The 12,228-nt window shown below is 42.9% G+C and overlaps 1 protein-coding gene across 1 annotated transcript; it reads left to right on the forward strand.

The window, feature by feature from the left end:
• Positions 1 to 1,124: 1,124 nt before the first annotated feature.
• On the forward strand, positions 1,125 to 5,897 carry LOC116224982 (asialoglycoprotein receptor 1-like). Its single transcript, XM_031586156.1, has 8 exons — positions 1,125 to 1,486; positions 1,763 to 1,891; positions 2,182 to 2,256; positions 2,689 to 2,751; positions 3,089 to 3,163; positions 4,352 to 4,506; positions 4,859 to 4,974; positions 5,406 to 5,897. The coding sequence occupies exons 1-8, from the start codon at positions 1,294 to 1,296 to the stop codon at positions 5,581 to 5,583; spliced, it is 984 nt and encodes a 327-aa protein (XP_031442016.1). The 5' UTR covers positions 1,125 to 1,293; the 3' UTR covers positions 5,584 to 5,897.
• The last annotated feature ends 6,331 nt before the right edge of the window (positions 5,898 to 12,228 follow it).

Below are 12,228 nucleotides of genomic sequence, written 5' to 3' on the forward strand. Positions count from 1 at the left end.
CACAAATTTAAGAAAAACTTCCACAACCCCAACACACCAGTTAGCATGCTAGCAAGCTTTTACCAATTATAACTGTGCTATTCCGATAGTTAGCGCTCTGGTTTTAAACCAAACTTCTCGGCTAAATTTGTTGTGTGACCTACACTTGACACAGTCCTGAAAGAAACAGTTGATGCTTAATGAAAGATGGCGCGCTCTAGCGAGATATTCCGCACCTGCTTTGACATTAGAATACCTCTTTTTCAGAGGCACTAGAAATACACCACAGTGACCTGTACAAGAGAGATTCAGAGTGCAGGTCATCCCTTCATCCACCCATCCTTGACCGACATACATCCTTTTCAGAGGCACTAGAAACACACATAATTGTGGCCCTGTAAATACTGTAAATGTTCATTTTTCTCTAATATGTCTGATATCAGTGTGTTAACACACATAATTGTGGCCCTTTTCATACACAGTAACATAGAAATAAATGTATGTTTTATATATTGTAACAGTGCCCTACAGTGACCTCTACAGGAGAGATGCAGAGTGCACAAAAACAGTCTTTCTTGTGTCCCTGCTGCTGAACTGATGAAACCAGCTCTTAACTAAACCACAGAAAGTACATATACGATGAAATGCCAACATGTAAGTTCCTTTGGATGAAAGCATCTGCTAAAGAAATACATATGAAACTACTTATTTCACAGCTTGTTTATAATTCTCTTGTTTAAATTTCTGTTTTTGCATTGCAATGCATGATAAACAATGTCACATCATGACTAAAGCCCCTGGCCACCAATATCACCAACTTTCATGACAATGAGGAGAAGAAATGTCTTCAATATGTTCACTGTCTTTTTCAGCATGGAGACGTAGCACATCTATCATAGTTAAATCTATCATAATTGTTGAAATACACACACATGATCACGGTGATCATGCGTTGATTAGAACAGGCTCTACCATTGAGTCTGCTGACATAAATTGAAGCACCTGATCGAAATGATTCTGTACAGATTGCAGATAGTTCATTAATGCAGATATTGCTTGATTTCCACAGTTCAGCGGATCTTTGCATACAGAGGAGAAAGATTTTGTGGTCTGTGGAATCATGTCGTCTGTCAAGCGGTCTGTGTTAAAGGTTTGGGTGCTATGAAACTCTTTGCCTGTGACAAAAATGTCATGTGACATGCGTGGTGATGTCAGTACTTCCTTATAACACTAGGCATCTGCAGAAATTCATTCTCACTCAGTAAACAAGCTCTTGAGCTTACTCTCAATAGCAAACCGACTAGCTATGTGATAATGGACAATATCTATGGGAATGTTATTTTGCCTGAAATGGGAAAGGGGGCAGATTCCCCTGGCTGCCATAAGGAGCTGACTCTCAATAGCAAAACGACTAGCCATGTGCTAATGGACCCTGTCTATGGGAATGTTATTTTGCCTGAAATGGGAAAGGGGGCAGATTCTCCTGACTGCCATAAGTCACCGCACTGTAAGTAATTTCAGGTAGCACTCATTCATTTGCTCTCTCATTTATGATTAGGTATGGGAAAATAGAATGGATTAGCTTTAGTATTTAGAATTTTTTTTTTCTGTTAATAGGTGGCTGTAGGATATATGCCAAGTGAGGATCAAAATGGAACACACTTTCGTCAAATGTTTCAGACATTATTTGATTAGATTTGATTTTGCTGTTCATTCATCATTCACTCAAATCATTGCTTCTTTGGCTGAGAACAGATTGATCTTTCTCCTTCCACAACCACAGATTCTCCATATGTGACTCAGCAGCCCAGTGGCAGTAAAGGAAACGTCTCCACATCCAGAGGACTTCTTCTGTTCTCTCTGGCTCTTAGTGTCGGCCTGTTGGCTGGTCTTGTTGCCGTGGCCTACCTCTGTGAGTTTCTTTACATGTTCACCTGTTAGCGTTCCCTCATAACTATTTTCTCTCCACTTTTGTCACCTTTGTTGTGATAGTATACCATGGTGAGTCTCTCTACATATTCCCCTCGGGTCCACAGGCTTTCCCACAATGCTTACATATGTACGTAAAGTCTCTGGGTTTACTTTGTTATTGTTGTTGTTGTTTAGTTTATCTCCATTGTACAACTCTATGTCTGATCCACAGGTCCACAGGATTTCCCACAATGCTTAAATAAATAATGTAAAGTATGTGTTCTTTGGCAGATTCCAATGCACAGACTAAGCTTGACCTGATAGAAGCACTGCACAAGAATGTGTCAGCAACCTTGAATACCACTGGTGAGTTTGGCTGGATACTGTAAATGAACACATTTCATGTGGTTTGATTGATATTTGTTCATTTTCTCTAGAATAACTGATAATAGTGTGTTAACAAACATAATTGTTGAAGGGCATAATGCCATTTTAGTATGAACTGCAAGCTCATTACCAAAGATTTTCAATGCAAGTATTGTACATGACAAGTGTGATTCCTAGTCCATCAGTATCAAATGCAAAGTTCAAGTTACATATTAATTTGCAATATGTCCCTTTGAGAAACCTATATGTGATCCGTTTCAATGTTAAGTTAGAATACATTTTTTTTTTTTTTACTGAAATGTGATACAACCCATAGTACAACTCTATGTCTGATGTACAGGTCCACAGATTTTTCTACAATGCTTAAATAAATAATGTAAAGTATGTGTTCTTTGGCAAATTTCAATGCAGAGACTAAGCTTGACCTGATAAAAGCACAGCTCAAGAATTTGACAGCAACCTTGAATACCACTGGTGAGTTTGGCTGGATATCATTTACATTTACAATGTTGCTTCTTTGCATAAGTCCATCAGTATCAAATGCAAAGTTCAAGTTACATATTCATTTTCAATGTGTCCCTTTGAGATACGTACATGTGATCTTGCCTGCTGCACTATGACTAATGTTTTGTTCATTAACAAATGTAACTGGGGCTGCGGGGAAATTCCTGACACCATCCGTTTCAATGTTAAGTTAGAAATAAATTGTATTTACTGAAATGCGATGCAACCCATAGTACAATTCTATGTCTGGTCCACAGGTCCACAGATTTTCTCACACCCACAATGTAAAGTATGTGTTCTTTGGCAGATTCCATTGCACAGACCATGCTTGACCTGATAGAAGCACTTCACAAGAATTTGTCAGCAGCCTTGAATACCACTGGTGAGATTGGCTGGATACTGTAAATGTTCATTTTTCTCTAATATGTCTGATATCAGTGTGTTAACACACATAATTGTGGCCCTTTTCATACACAGTAACATAGAAATAAATGTATGTTTTATATATTGTATGACCTACCTAACATGTTGAAGGGCATTATGCCATTTTAGTATGAAATGCAAGCTCATTACCAAAGATTTGCCAGGCAAGTATTGACATGGCAAGTGTGATTCCTATAGGTTTTTACAGACATTTTCCATATGGGTTTACATACATGGTACATGATAAGGCTTTGGTAGGTTTAATCAATCTTGTGGACATTGTAAATAATAATTGTATTGTGAATAATAACTGCATAGCCACCACCTGTTTATTATGTATTAGCTTGAACTCTCTAAATGTTGCTGCTTTGCATCATCAAATGCAAAGTTCAAGTTACCGTACATATTCATTTTCAATATTTCCCTTTGAGATACGTACATGTGATCTGGCCTGCTGCACTTTGACTAATGTTTTGTTCATTAACCAATTTTACTGGGGCTGTTGGGGAATTCCTGAAGCCACTTCCTGAAACCATCCGTTTCAATGTTAAGTTAGGAAAATGTTTATTTACTGAAATGCGATACAAATATATAAATATATATCAATATCTATCTCTCTCTGTTAATCATAGAACATGTGTCCACTACAAGAACACGATGGACAAATAAGTTACCATGGCGATGCTTTAAAAGGTGTAACAATGTGTCTGAATTGAGGAAACATGGAGCAGCACCAATGAGGTGTTCTGTTTGGGGAGAACACCAAAGCAGATGAAATATGTAGAGTTACTAAACTGGAAATTATGAGCGTGTGAGATTTAGCTATATATTTGGACTATAAGTATTTTATTTACACTTATATCATAGGATTTGTTGAATCATCATTTTCATGATTAAAATGGAACATACGTTCAGCAACAAATTACAGACATTTTTCGAAATAAAGATTATGCGTTTAGTCAAATACGAAACAAGCATAGAAAGAACTTTTCACCTCCCCCAGAAAGTTTAAGAAGGGTACTTTTTGACTATTGCTGACATTAAATGCAAACAGCATGGTGTTCAAAGCACAGTATTCAAAAGGCTGCATTGGTGAAACATAGTGACAGCACTACCCAGTAATCAGTGTCGTCATGTGTGTTTGTAGACACCTGTGTTTGTAGGGTCTGTCCTGAAGGGTGGGCTAACAACAGTGGGAGGTGCTACCTCTTCTCCTCCACTAATAAGACCTGGAGTCAGAGTCGAGATCACTGCATCACATTAGGGGGGCATCTGGTCATTGTGAACAATCAAGAAGAACAGGTGAAGTAAAAGGGTGTTTTTTTTTCTTTTTTATATGCATTTTATTGACCTATTCTGTATATATACCATCATGCATTTTTTTTATCAGAACAAATGTTTTAAGTTGTAGATTTTATGACAACTTGGAATAAACTTCCCAAAGCGTTAGCACCATATCAAATCATCCTTTAGTGAAAGTATTGTCCCTTATTTTTCACAGGGATTATTTTAGTAAATTTGATACATTTCTGAATATGTTCTTTGAGGTTGGTGCATATTATACTTTTTTTGTTTAGTAAAAAAAGAGATGGTTTGGGCATTTTCATGTAGTTATTCCATTTAGAAAATAAATATCTGTGATGTCTCCCATTAGAGTTTTCTGTCCCAAAGTGCCATTGAGGATTTCTACTGGATAGGACTGAATGACCTGGAGACAGAAGGACAGTGGATTTGGGTGGACAGCACACCTCTCAATGAGACTGGAGCAGTGTAAGACATGCCTCATACGTTCTCAACACAACCACATAACACTTACTTATATGTGTCAATAGTCTACATACTGTTCCATGTACAATGATGTAAACGTGTAATAATACATTCAAATGTATACAATCTGGTTGTACTGTTCAGCAGTGAGTAGAGGGGCTGCTACTGTCCTGCTATTCTCATGGTTACACATGTAAGCACAGCAAACTTGTGCTTGTCAGTCAGACGCAGCACAAAGACTATGCTGGCTGTAGGCTTGACACAGAACAGCCTCACTGCCATTGCAGATGCAGAATTGTGTTTGTACTGCTGCCCCTTCTTCAGTGAACTTAGAGACAGACAGATATGTAGTATAACTGTTCATCATCTTCCATATAGAGCATGTCTACATCATGGTGCATTGTGTTTACTCCATCCACCCTGTTTGTTCACAGATTCTGGCTGAAAAGGTCTGATAAACCGGATGAACCAGATGAACCAGATAACTGGATGGGGGAAAACTCTTCTGGGGAGGACTGTGGAGTTGTGTCCAAAATTGGAGAGTGGTTTGACAACTCCTGCAATAAACTGTTTACATTTGTGTGTGAGAGGCCACTGATTGGATTAGATTGAATATTCAGCTGCTATATATGGAGGCTTTAAAAAATATTTTCATTCAAAAAAATTCTGTTGGGTGTGTGGGGTGTTAGGTGTTAGCTATGAGTCTTGGGTGTGTGGGGTGTTGGGTGTTAGCTATGAGTCTTGGGTGTGGCTTCAAAAAAATATTTTCATTACATTTACACAGTTGATACACTGTGGTTGTAAGGAACCACTTTCCAGACCAACGACGGAACTGGGAGTGGGCGAAGGTTTCTGCGTGTTCGTCTTTCTGCTCTTTGTTGAAATGCAATATTTTATATTAAAGGACCCTATCTTGGTAAACATAATTAATCTGACTCCACTCATTTCAGGAACTCAGCCTTAGTCGCTGTTCTTTTAATGCTATATTGCTACCCGTTTCGGTGGATTCAGACCGTATGCGGATGATGGTGGTCATATCTGGCACATGGGGTTGTGTTGATAACGTAGACGTTTATAGTGAGATTGACAGGTCAACAACCAATCACGCCGCTTGCGAGCTGTTTACCTTGTCGGTAGTTACCTTGCTAACGTGCTAACATTAGATAGCTGGCTCAGACACCGTGCAAATCACCTCAGAGGTATTCTTCAGCTACAATAACATTGTTTTTACATTGTACTGTGTCTATTTCTGGGTAACTTTAAAAACATCTAAGCAAAATAAACTGTTGACTTGTAATTTCATTAAATGCAAACAGCATGGTGTTTGACATGATGTTACACAGTACTCAAAAGGTTGCATCGGTAAAACATGGTGACAGAACTACCCACTGATCAGTGTCGTCATTGGTGTTTGTAGCCACCTCTGGTTGCACTGACATATAAACAGACCTGTTAGTCCCACTCCAGCAAAAAAACACTCAGAAATTAAAGAAAGACTTCCACAACTCAAACACACCAGTTAGCATGCTAGCATGCTTTTATCAGTTATAACTGTGCTATTTTGATAGTTAGCTGTCTAGTTTTAAACCAACTTCTCTACCAAACATCTCTAAATTTGTTGTGTGCCCTACACTTGACACAGTCAAAGGTGATGCTTAATGAAAAATGAAGCCCTCTAGCTGCAGAGATGGCGATATTTCACACCTGCTTTGACATTGGAATACCTCTTTTTCAGAGGCAATAGAAATACACTACAGTGACCAACTCATTTATTTAACACACATGGCTCTATTCAAAACGATCCAGCTGATGGGAGGGGGGTGCCAATAATCTTGGATGATTTATTGACTATGCTCTGCAGTTCTGTGTGTGCGTGACTGTCCAAGCTGCTGTACCAAACTGTCATAGATGGGGTTTGTATGCTCTCAGTGATGGGTGTAAAGAACTTAAGGAGGCTTCATTTTTGCTATGAATGTTTTGAGCTGTCTTAGGAAAAACTGTCTTTGCTGGCCTTTTATGCAAATGGTCTTTTGCAAATAGATGCTTGGATGTCCCCTATTGGTGTGAACAGGTAGGTGGTAACACCTGCTAGGCTCTAGGCCTGCCGCACCTCCACCGGTGCCCATTAGGCTAGCTGCGAGGTCATCAGCCAGGGACCACCGTTCACGGATGTTTCGCCCCTTTTCCCGGAACATCTCCTGGTGGCGGGGCAGTGAACAAGGACGTCTCCCTGTCACCCCCCGCAGCTAGCCTTCCTCAGGAGTTGCTGGCTCCCCATGACTTGTCCCGCCTCCTCAACCAAAGCCAAAAACTTGCCTTCTCTGCTTCCTCAGACAGCTCTCTGGTGGCTTTGTGTAGCTCCTTGCCCCTCAGCCCTAGCTCTTTCAGTAGGCGAGTCATTGAGCTTCCCACAAACCCCCTCGTGCCAACCTCCACTGGGAAGAGTCGCGTACTCCAACCGCTCTCCCTGCACTCCGCAACCAGGTCAGAGTACTTTGCCCTCTTCCTTTTGTGGGCTCCCTCCATCCCCTCCTCCCATGGCACAGTAAGCTCCACAAGGTCTCTCAGATCTCTCAGACTTGGCCCACAGCACCACATCTGGCCGCAGTATGGTGCTGCAGATCTCCCCTGGGAAGTGGAGCTGCCTGCCCAAGTCCACCTCCATTCTCCATTCCACTCCTGGCCACAGAAGGGTGGGTGCTGCAGGTCTCCTGCTGACAGTGTCCCCAGCTTCCTTCCCTAAGGAACTGGGTCCACTGCTGGCTCCCATTGCTTTCCTCTTGCCTTTTCCTCTCCACCACCTCTGCCAGTTTCTCAGCACCTGATCGTGCCGCCATTCGTACCTGCCCTGGCATAGCGCGTCTTGCATCCTTGACAGAGTGTGTTGTAGGGAAGCATTGATCGTCTCACAGAGGTCACAGGCCTGCTCCGTGCCCAGCACTGTTGGAGGTTTTGGGGGGAGGGCAGAGTGTCGTAGGTTGCCTTGATGAGGAAACTGTGTCGAGCCTGTGGCAGTTTCCAGAAGTCTGCCCAGCTCACCACCCGACCCGCAACCCCCTCCCACGTCGTCCAGCGTCCCTGCTGCCCCTGTGCCACTGCCTTGACCCTGTACTCTTCCTCTGCCATCTTTGTCACCTCAGAGATACAAGGTTCTTCCTCTCCTTCCTGCTAGCTCTGGACCACAGAATGGGCGGGTCTCCCCACCCAAGGCCAGCGCGCCCCGTCCTGGTGCTGCAGCCTGCCCACTGCACCTCCTCCCTAACCCTCCACTTCCTCCCAGTCAACACTCAGGCTTCCATGTCCCTCACTGTGTCATCTATAGAGTCCCTCAGCTCCATCACCAGTCTTGCCTTCTCCTGCCTGTACCCTATGGTGATGGATTTCAGGGGAAGCTGAAGTGTGTTCTTTCCATACAGGCTGGCCGATGAGTGGCCCCTTGGGAGCCCTGACCATTTGCGCATGAACGAGCTGGCCTTTGCTTCCATCTTGCTCACGGCTGACCAGGTGACTTCGACCCGCTTCGGCGGCCACATTACCCTTGGGTACAGTTGAAATTGAAACACCACACCTTGTACTTTCCAGGTAACTGGCTTGAGTCGATTTGGCCAGGCCTGAGAGCTGTTGCAGGGTTGTCTTTCCTATCTCCTTGTCTGAGAGGCTGGATGTATATTGCCTCCCCAGACTTCGGATGGGCTGGTCTGCAATGCGTGGGATGTTTTATCCGCCGATGATAAAGGTGACCCTTCCGCAGGGAAAGGCTCCTTGACTTTTTTGCTTTGAACTTCATCCTGGCCCAAGTGATCAACTCATCCAGTATCTTCATGAGCCTGGACATGCATGGAGCAGTTTGGAGCAAGCATGTGATGTCATCCATGTAACTCCTTAGTGTGGGGGGAGCTTCCGTCCTGAAGGCAGGCAGGTTCCTCCCACCACCTGTCTTGCTCCAATCGCGATCACTTAAAAAGCTGTGATGAAGAGGATGGGAGAGATGGAGCATCCAATCGCTATTCCCACTTCCAGCTGCTGCCAGGTGGTGGTGGAATTCGGCAACATGACGCACACGTGCATTTTATGTTAAACTGAAGTTGTGTGCCTGCTGCTGAACTGATGAAGCAAGCTCTTAACTAAACCACGGAAAGTACATATACGATGAAATGCCAACATGTAAGTTCCTTTGGATGAAAGCATCTACTAAAGAAATACATATAAAAAGACACATTTCACAGCTTGTTTATAATTCACATGTTTACATTTCTGTTTTACATTGCAATGCATGATAAACAATGTCACATCATGACTAAAGCCATTGGCCACCAATATCACCAACTTTCATGACAATGAGGATGTTAAACAGAGCTTGACTGCTAGATATACAAACTCAATCTATATAAACTTTGGGAGGACAAATAACATACCGAGACTGGATGCAAGTTCAGAGAACACTCAATCACTTTATTTTGTGCAGGTGCATCAGCTTTTATAGACAGTCACATGACACACACACCTGAAATGCATGAGCAATAATTGGGAGCACAATCAGTTGTCAATTATTCAATTAACACCCCCACTTGATCACACATTATTGACAACCATAGATCATACAACAAAAAAAAAAAACAACAACAACAAAAATAAAAAATAAAACAAACATGGAAACCAACTGCACTTAACTGGCTATACCCCAAACAGGAACATAGAAAAAGTAAATAGCTTTGCTTTAGTAGCTGGTTTTGTCATCAGGTCAGCTACCATCTGGTCTGTTGGGCAATACTCCAAACATACTTTACAGTCATTAACAGTTGATCTCACAAAATGGTATTTTATATCAATGTGCTTACATCGCTGTCTGCTGACTGGATTCTTGGCTAATGCAATTGTACCTTGGTTATCTTCAAAAATCTTAGGTACATCATACAAACAGTCATCCAGATGTTCAAGCAGTTGAGATAAGTAAAGACACTCTTGTGTGGTGGCGGCCAACGCCATATACTCTGCCTCACAAGTTGACAGTGCTACAGTTGGCTGCTTCTTGGTCTTCCAGGAAATCAGAGGACCATTCTCACTCAGACTAACACAATAACCAGTTGTACTGCGTCGGTCAGTTGCATCACCTGCCCAATCTGCATCACTGTAAGCAAACAACCTCAGCCCATCACATTTTCTGTAACACAACATTTTGTCATTTGTGCCCTTCAAATATTTCAGTACATGCTTAACAGTTGTCCACTGCTCTTCTGTCGGCTCACTGAAATGCTGTGACAGTTTGCTTACAACAAAACTCAGATCAGGTCTGGTGCATGAGGTTAGGTAGATTAGGCTACCCACTGCCTCTCTGTATTTTCTGGGGTCACCTAGCTTCTCATCATCAGTGTAATGCAGCTTTGGTTCACAAGGTGTCGACCTGGGTTTACAATCCTGCATATCAAACCTGTCAAGCAGCTTGTCAACATAGCTCTGCTGTGACATGGTCACACATCCATTACACTGGTCAAAAGTGATACCAAGAAAATTCTTCAGTCTACCCAAATCTTTCATCTGGAACTTCACAGTAAGCATCTCTTTTACTGCTTTTAAAACTCTCTCATCACAGGCTGCAATAACCAGGTCATCAACCCAGATCAGTACGATCACCTTGTCATGTTCCGTTTCTCTCTGATAAACACAGTGATCGGCTGGGTTCTGTACAAACATGTTTTCACAAAGATAGTCATGCAACATTTTGTTCCAGTTTCGACCTGATTGTTTAAGCCCATAAAGTGACTTCTCTAGTCTACACACCATCTTCTTCTGATCTTTTACATCATAACCCTCTGGCTGTTCCATGTAAATTTCACAATCAATTGGTGCATGTAGGTAGGCAGTTTTTACATCCATCTGATGTAGGATCAGATCTTCCTGGGCAGCTTTCTGCATCAACACTCTCACACTAGTCAGGTCGGCAGTAGGAGAAAACGTTTCTCCATAGTCTACACCCATCTGTTGACTGTATCCCTTGGCTACATAGCGGGCCTTGTACTTGTCAGATCCATCAACATTGGTTTTGAGAGTATACACCCATCTACCCCCCACTGCCTTCTTGCCCTCAGGTAAGGTGGTCAGAGTAAATGTGTTGTTATCCCTCAGTGCCTTCATTTCCTCATCCATTGCATTTACCCACTCTCTTGAGTTGGATGAAGTCACAGCATCTCTGAACGTCTGAGGTACATTACAAACTATCCTGTAGCAATAATCAATGTTGATCTGAGCCTGATCACTCTCTATCCCATAGAAGTCTGGCCTCCTCCTCTCTCTAGCAGGGTATCTCCGTGGAGACTGGGATTCTGGCTTGGCCTCACCTGTCTGTAGGCCTATCTGGCTTGGACCTGGCCTAGCCTCTGGGATGTCATTCTGCTCGGGTTTGTCAGGGTCAGGTCTGGTTGTGCTAGACTGCACACCACTGTCATTGTCGGACATGTCATCAGTCTGCTGTCCCTCAACACATGACATGAACCTCACCAGTCTGTGCTTCATCACCTTCCTGCTGTCAGGGTAGTAGACCATATAGGCTGGACTGTTCTTGTCATAACCAACAAAGATGCCTTTGTCAGACCTTGACTCTAGCTTCTTCCTGTCCTGCCTGTAGGCGTAACACACAGTACCAAACTTCTGCATCCTGGAGACATTAGGTCTCCTTCCTGTCAGCATAAAATAAGGTGTCTCTCTGGTGCGGTTGTTGAAACATCTATTCCTCACCACTGCTGCTGTCTGGACCGCATACGGCCATAGCTCCTTGGCTAACTGGCTCTCCAAGAGCATACATCTAGCCATGTCAAAAAGGGTTCTCCAGTTACGCTCGGCAGTGCCATTCTGGTGTGGTGAGTATGGTGCTGATGTTTCATGTCTGATTCTATTTCTACGCAGTAGGGCTTGGTAACCCTGCCCTGTGAACTCGGTACCATTGTCAGACCTGACACTTCACTTTCCCATATGGGGCTGTGTCGGCTAGAAACCTCTCGGTGGCTTCTACAGTGTCACTCTTGTGCTTTAGACAGTACACAAACACTGCACTTGAATAGTCATCAGTAAAGGAAAGTGCATACCTATACCCTTCCTTGGATTCTGGGTCAATGGGGCCTGCCAAGTCAGTGTGAACCAGCTCTAAGGCTGATTTGGCCCTCACATCAGGATTCCTGTTCCTGCTCCGAGTGAACTTGCCCTGAGTACACACTTCACATATCATGGATTTGGACACTTTACCCCTGATTGACATGCCGTCCA

The sequence above is a fragment of the Clupea harengus genome, chromosome 19, assembly GCF_900700415.2.
Source record: "Clupea harengus chromosome 19, Ch_v2.0.2, whole genome shotgun sequence".
NCBI lineage: Eukaryota > Metazoa > Chordata > Actinopteri > Clupeiformes > Clupeidae > Clupea > Clupea harengus.

What these genes read in the sequence shown, in the direction of transcription:
- LOC116224982 (XM_031586156.1), top strand. Translation starts at nt 1,294, where the DNA reads ATGGACAATATCTATGGGAATGTTATTTTGCCTGAAATGGGAAAGGGG. An exon ending in AGCAACCTTGAATACCACTG is followed by an intron (nt 2,257 to 2,688) that starts GTGAGTTTGGCT and finishes ATTTCAATGCAG; the next exon opens with AGACTAAGCTTGACCTGATA. An exon ending in TGAACAATCAAGAAGAACAG is followed by an intron (nt 4,507 to 4,858) that starts GTGAAGTAAAAG and finishes GTCTCCCATTAG; the next exon opens with AGTTTTCTGTCCCAAAGTGC.